The following is a 7,585-nucleotide window of genomic DNA, read 5'->3' as shown; positions in this document are numbered from 1 at the left end:
GCTGACGTCATCATCATCAACAGGCGGCTCACCAAAGGGACGCTTCACACAGCCTTCTCATAGCATGTCAGTCACAGATTTGTTTTCTGTATATTTCAGCCTCATTAATTAGTAAAAGCCTGAAAGGGCGGAAAACGACATGGTAGTCGGTTCAATAGATGTCTTTTTTGGGTGCCGTTTGCACATTGAAAGGGAATTTCAACTTTTCCTCATTAATCATGTAAAGAAGGACCTGATTTGCATAGAATGCATCTCATTATGTTAATCATCACTAATCGTTCCTACCTGCCCCAAACAATTAAGATCTACCAAACCCTGCTTGAGTTATCCCCTACCAAAATTTAAATACAAAATGCCCACTATAGTACCCCCCCCAGAAGACCCATCTTCGAACTTGACCTTCATTTCTCCGACCCCCAACAACCTACTAAATTTCATCACGATCCATTTAATTTCTCTCGAGTTATGCCACCAACAAACAAATTGACAAACACAAAAGGTCCACTGCAGCGCTAAAAGAACCCCCAGAAGACCCATCTTCGAACTTGACCTTCGTCTTCCAAACAAAAACCAACCTAACAAAAATCACCAACATCCGTCCATGGCATCAAGAGTTATATCGCCAACACCATCACTCCACAAATCCCGACCAAAAATAATACCCTTCTGCCTACGGCGAAGGCAACTATGCCCTCTCCGAACAATATGGCTTCTTGACCAAAAATCTGACTGGATCAATAATCAATATGTTTGCAGCCACCAACAAATGATATACATTTGCACGTACGTATTCATCCACATAATTGTATTGCTTATGAATGTAAATCCCAAATTTTAAGCCAGTCCATTGATACATGTATATGTAGGCTGCCATGAATTGAAGTTGAGGATTCTGACTGTAATTATAGGGGACTCCGATCAGGAGCTCTGACGGCAGAATCGCTAATTTGCCCGGTAGAGATTAGCCTCCACCAGGCCTTGCCCACGGGGGTACGGATATCGTAGATTTCGGCAAAAAAGAGAACGACGTAGTCAGACGGCAGCGGTGTAAACATTGTTTTACTCATGTTGGTTTTTAACTAAACAAGTAACAGTTACCCATGTTTTAGTGTTTTGTAAAGTTTTGTTTACTGCCTCGTACGGGTGGTACATCTTGCGGCATAAGTGTTCATTTTGTAATCGAGCCAACGGTCCACTGATATTTTTCCGGGAAGTTTTTTTCGGAGCTATATCCATAACACGTCCAATTGGCCACCTGTTGGATACTGCTTGTGTCCTTTAAAAACTGCCATGGCAACCGGTAAATCTGATCGGAGATTATAATCCCACTACACCGACTACCTAAGCCAACACTTTCTTAATAGTTACATTTGAGGCAATGTATTTGAGCCAAAGTAAGTCGGCTTGGAGGTTTTGTATAATGCTTAAGACCACGGTATAAACTGTAGGCATTATCTTTAAGAATCATTCATGTACTTATTCATGTACCCACCTGCTCACTGGATGTAAGTTTTAACGTCATGCAAAGCTACCAGATGGTACAGTGCTTTTGCTAAGGCTTCTTTTCCACTAGACGGCAATCGCTTGGTGACCCAAATCGGATTTGTAATCCTTGGTTTTATAACTTCGTAAATATAGTTTCATGGTGCAAGATGTAGAAGTACGATTGAAAGACAATACTAACAAAACGTTCTTTATCTATGAAATTCACTTTTGATCTGTCAAATATTTTGTCCCTCAGCAGTTACAACCCCTAGTGGAAAGGGTTTGTAACCACTATTTTACATTCCTGAAAAGTGCTTCAACAGTTTCTGAAGAGTATTGAATCTGAAGAGGAAAAACACAAGGTCCCTTGAAATTTGGCCACAATTAGCATCAATTTGATATTCTTATATATGCTTGCAATCCATCTTTTCTGAACAACTATTGTTCTTTTGATATCATATATAGCTTTTGGCCTGACTGTGTGTTTGTGTTTCCGGATTTTTGCTAGCATAACTCAAGAATTTCTGGATGGATTACAATGCTATTTGGTATGTGGGTAGGTATTGGAAAGACGAAGGTCAAGGTCAATTTGCCCCCCCCCTAGTATGTGACCTTGGTACTGCAGCAGAACTTCCGTTTTTTTGTATCTTCTGACCTGGACGTGCACAAAATCCAGAAACACAGACACACACATACGTTACTAGTGAAACGAGATGTGCACGAACGCATCCAAATGTAATTCTATCTTGATTATGTCCTTAATTGCATGTCGTCAAAATATAGTGTGATAATTGCTTTAGGCCTCATATTCGAAGCGTGAACGAAAAATGAACCGTTTATTAGATCAATTATTTTGATTGCGATACAGTTTCCAATTAACTGTGACGACGTCGCACGCCCTCACTACTGACTTAATTATAGACATGGCGCCAGGATGTCGAGCAGGTAGCTAGTTGTCAAGGTCGCAGAACACAGTATAAATGGGCGACAATAGTAGTTCGGGTACAAAGTAGTACATCACGTTGCTTGAAAAGGTCGTAGTTTTTCTTCTGTGCATGTTAGCGAGGCGGAAACTGTGGTGAATGGTAGAGGAATACGTCAGTTTTGAGGGTGTACGAGTTGGATTACGATGTTTGTTCGGTGGGCTTGGATTCGCGCCTGAATATGGTACCGCCCGACTACTGTGCGTCGGCTGCGGTATGATGACCTCCGCTGGGGGTCATATCAAAGTGGCTTTTAAAAGAGAACGAGCCGGCATATCTAAGCTTGTTTTCACACATTTTGTAAATTGAATCCTGAAGTCAACAATATCAAAATCTTGCACCTTGATTGTGCACCCTATTATAAATTTTGAAGCGTCGAAGCTTCTCACTTTGGGGTCCTTAACCATGTAGATCCCCATAGCTGCGAAATACTGTGGTCTACGACCTCAAAACCCGCAATACGCTAAGGCCATGTTGATTCGACTATATGGATTACATCAGTTTTCGTCCGTTTCCAAAGAAAAAAGTTTTCGGCCATATCGTAAACCGTACAAAGCAGCTGTAAAATGAGAAAATGTATGCCGTAAATTGGAAACGAAATATTTAGAAAACGGGATGCTAATTTCGTAGCAAAGTCATTTCCAAAGTCAAAGAAGATGTGAAATAACAAAAAAAGAAGAGTCTATTGTTGGGTATAACGTGTGTTTAGTAATTTGATCATCCTTCCTGACCACATACATTCCATACTGAAGGCAACTTTGCCAAACTTGCTTTTATTCGCACGCTCGCATCAGTTTTGTATTCTCCAAGCAGAGGCTTCGATCGAGAGGGGTAGTTTTGTCCGGGATTCCGTACAAAACTATCCCTCTCGATCGAAGCCTCTGCTTAAAGAATATCAGTTTTGGGGTTCACAGTGGATTTTATCCATATAATCGAATCAAAATGGCCTAATAAAAAGACAAAAGGCTGCCACTTCGAATTATGTATATATGTCAGACATTGGAATAATAGTAATTCATTAATGAAAGCAAGGATATCAAACTATTTATAAAAAATGACCGTGGATATTTAAAATGATACATTAAAATACAGTGTATGATGATGAATGAATCCACAGTGATACAATAGTGATTGTGATGGACGGTCTGAACTTTGAACTGCTTGTTTCTTCAATAGACTGCGAGGTATGGGATGGGGCTCATCTTATGGCGGTTTAATTGAGTAGGTACCATGCAACGGTTAACGGAATATCAAGCTGATTTGCTCCCATGGCACTCGTTTGTTGTTTCATTAAAAAATCTGTTGCCGCCCTTTCCTGTGTTTATACAATCTCTCGCTGGCTGAGGTTAATGACCCCCTCCCCTAAGGGGCGATGATTCTCGGGCCGGCCGCTAGGAGCGCTATTTAATCAGGCAACCCCAGTCAATCTAGCACTCACCACCGTCAACTTTTGACGTCGAATATTTATCAAAACTACAATGTACTTTATACGGTACGTTTTAAGAATATAAAACATGTCTAATCTCCAAGCAGATGTTGGGGTTGAAAATCGTAACGTTTTATAACCGGTTGGCTTTTAGTTGCAGACGACTGCAAGAAAACGTTATGTTTTCCTTGACCCAATATCTGCTTGGAGATTAGACCCATTCTTAATATTCTACATCTATATTTGATAACATTCTGTATAGACAAAGAGACACACACACAATTGTGTAGAATTATGTTGATAATGTATTTGAATATTGAGTATTTACAATAACAAAGTTTTCAATACAAACAGAGTATTTGAAAGTAAGTGTAATAAACACAGGTTATAGCTTTATGCAATTCATATTGGAATACAGTCTTTGCGCATATACCCCAAGTCCTAAGGTAAATATTTGTTTAGAAAAATAGAAAATGACAGAATTTTCATGATGTCATATCATCATTGTTAAAATCAATTTTTAAAAATGTAGAATACGCTTGAATGATCCCCCTTTTTGGGGCATTGTGCAAGCGATTGTAAAACGTATGACATGGAGTACATATAAAACTCGCAAGGTGGTGCGCAGTACCAATACAAACACTAACTTTAGTAAACTCTGTACAATCATCGCTTCGACACGAAACGACAATGAAACGTATTATGCATATTTACAATAGTTTTTTTTCTTCTCCTGCTTTGTTGATTCCGAATTTCGTCATGACATACATGTTATTTGAAAAAAAATGTAGATACGAATGAAGTCTTCGAAATAAATATCTAGTTAAGATAAACCAACAATAAATATTTCATCCAATAATGATACAATGTAGTCCTTAATACGTTGATGAAAGTTAGACATCCAGGTAGTAAGATACGCCAAAAATAATTACTCAAGCAACTGGATAAAATTTTATCCAGTTGCTTGAGTAATTATTTTTGGTGAATGTAGTCCTTAGTCCGCCATTTTTAGCCAGCCATTTTGCATATTTCAGCAGCTCGGTTAGTTTGTTAGACAGTAACTAATCAACATTAACAAAGGTGTTAACTCAGTTACTATAATTTGAAAACACGATGGACCATAGTTAGAAAGGAACTAGACAGGGACAGAAATGCAAAATGGATTTAGCTAGGCCATCGACGTGAAAGCATTATCGTGATGCCGTACTCATAGAATAGCTCATTCTGAACGTCTAAGCTGAGCGGATATGGTTAAACCCTAGAAGAGCCCTATGTATTTTTTTCTCTGACTTTTCTATCGATTCTAACCAGCATCAACCATAGTCTATTGCCAGTTGACACAACAATTATAAAATGGCCACAAATAGATAACGATATAGTTCCGACATTGAACGCAGGCAAATGCGAAACGCCTGACCCATTTTTTTACAAATCAATCTATTTGCACATGGGCTTCACTTCCATTCTGGTGCACTCATCAAATATATAATAGATTACGATATAGTTCCGACATTGAACGCAGGCAAACGCGAAAAGCATGGCACCCGTTCTTTTTTAGAAAACAAAATCTATTTGCACATGGACTTCACTTCCGTTCTGGTGCACTCATCGCAGGTGACGTAACAGCACCAGTGGTATTTGCAGTTGCACCGCTCGGTGACTGTCGTGGTGAAGTCGTTGTGGCCACGCCCACAACACATTGTTTGACAGCTGTCTGGACCAACCGACGTCTTGTTGCACAACCTGGAACCATACAAACAAGAAATTAAGATTTATATTGTACACAACGAGTTTCTAACAGCGATTTTATATCGGGGATTTAAAGGAGTACTTACTACCATAAGCGGGTGTTATTTTCTTAAAGACCACATTTTTATGAATACAAAATCAACCAAATTTTTCAAGCTTCATTACAGATGAACAAATAAATGAACTATTTCTAATCCAGTAACTGAGTAGTGCCCCTCCATGCAGACCGGGTGTGATGCATGATGGGAATTGTTCCTTACGTATTGGTTCCTATGGGCTAATTGCTGACGATTTAGGTTTTTATTTTTGGTCGAGGCAATAGAAAACTAAACATGGGAATTTTGAATAACAAGCCCTTAACAACAAGAAAATATTGGTTTCCGATGCTTTCAGATACATTTCTATTCTGTAGTTTTATTCTATGTATTCTATACATAACTCCCAAGGTACTCAATGATTCAACATCTACATACCTTCCCGTAGTTCCGTACGACCCCTTCCTGTTGTTGACTATACAGTAGTCTGGAGACTTGTCCACGAAGATCAGATCCCCGCTGCTGTGTCGGCGGGACCGTCTGTCCTCTGGGACTAGCTGTTGTCGTGTTCCGATCTTCCTCTTCACCATCTAAATACAAGGAAGGTGCCAGGAATCAGTTAGAGGCAAGAAGGCAATAAAAAAACAGAGAAAGTCTAATGTCTAATAATTGAGCTGCCTCGTCAAAGTCAAAGTTAAAATAACATAATTAGCTTATGGCAGACAATCAAAAGAATTATAGCTAATCTACAGAGCACATTCATATAAAAACTTTCATACTTTTCAAAAGAAACTACCTTAAAATCACAGCAACAACTTTTCAGTTACAAGCGATACAAGCCATTACAATGCATATATCACGAGACTACTTGTAGTCAATACGGAGATATTCGACTTATCTGATAAAGACATTTGTTGTGGAATAGCGTCGCTTGGTAAAGAAAATATATTTCTATAACAAAGATTTAAAAAAGGTATTAGATTCCAACATGGTATTTACATCTTTTACTTAGCTAAAAAACGTAGTAAGATATACAGAACTACGTTTTTACCTTGATGGCGTATGAATATTTCTCGGCGAGTTCGTGAGAGATCTCCGTCAGGTCGGCTAACGACTTCCAGCAGGTCTTGACGTTACATGACCCCGAGACGCCATGACACTTGCACTTCGTCGTCATCGTGTTTTGCACGGCCTAGGGAGAGATACAATAATTCTTTGTTAAAAGGCTATTCCCTGTTATGAGAAACAAATGATAGCTTTAAGTGTTGTTTTCATAGATATTTCAAAGTTATCGCGATACCATAGAAATGACTCCGCCCCTGGTGCGTCGCAAAAAAAAATTACGTTACTTAAGTACGTAACCAAGGTACCAACAAATTTCTCACTGAGTCTTCTTGACGTTAAGAAAACAGCTCTTATGTCCATCAAAGCATGCCAGACGTGTTTGGGGGGTTAACCTCTTCGCTTGGACTTTTGGGTTTAAGACAGACTTGATATTTGGCATGTGGGTATGTCTTAATGATACCTCGGAATGATATTGGGGCCCGTACTGGCTCGTCAAGGTACTGCGGCAGATAGGGCCTGCTGTTGATCTATCGGTGGCAAGGCAGTATCAAAAGGGCCAACCTGTACCGCGCTGCCACCCTTACATCTGCTTGGAGATTACCTGCTGTAGCTTGTTTGTGAAAACACGCCGGATATGTGACCCGCGGGTCACAACCGCCAGTAGAAGAGTCTTATAATTAACGAATGGGCGGGGTTGCGCATAATGACGGGTTATGTTCTACGTGTGGTGGGCAAAGGAAGCTAATAAGAGGAGACAAATGATCATTACCGTCCATTATCTCTTCACAAAAGCTGTCTTCTTCCCTTAAGTCGGTGATTACCGCTCGCTTGGAATGTTAGCC

The 7,585-nt window shown here is 39.7% G+C and overlaps 1 protein-coding gene across 2 annotated transcripts in view; it reads right to left on the bottom strand.

The window, feature by feature from the left end:
- Positions 1 to 4,176: 4,176 nt before the first annotated feature.
- The window catches only part of LOC136422972 (protein Wnt-11b-like), a 21,484-nt gene continuing 18,075 nt past the window's right edge, over positions 4,177 to 7,585 (bottom strand). For both annotated transcript variants that reach the window (XM_066410939.1, XM_066410938.1), the window contains exons 5-7: positions 6,730 to 6,870; positions 6,117 to 6,268; positions 4,177 to 5,637 (exon numbers count right to left, since the gene is read on the bottom strand). In XM_066410939.1, coding sequence (XP_066267036.1) covers positions 5,463 to 5,637; positions 6,117 to 6,268; positions 6,730 to 6,870 — 468 coding nt within the window. In that variant the 3' untranslated portion in view covers positions 4,177 to 5,462. The remainder of the gene's footprint in view (positions 5,638 to 6,116; positions 6,269 to 6,729; positions 6,871 to 7,585) is intronic.

This window comes from Branchiostoma lanceolatum, chromosome 17 (assembly GCF_035083965.1).
Source record: "Branchiostoma lanceolatum isolate klBraLanc5 chromosome 17, klBraLanc5.hap2, whole genome shotgun sequence".
Taxonomy (NCBI): domain Eukaryota; kingdom Metazoa; phylum Chordata; class Leptocardii; order Amphioxiformes; family Branchiostomatidae; genus Branchiostoma; species Branchiostoma lanceolatum.
The sequence above is the reverse complement of the archived record's forward strand: the minus strand, read 5'-3'. Positions and strand labels throughout refer to the sequence as shown.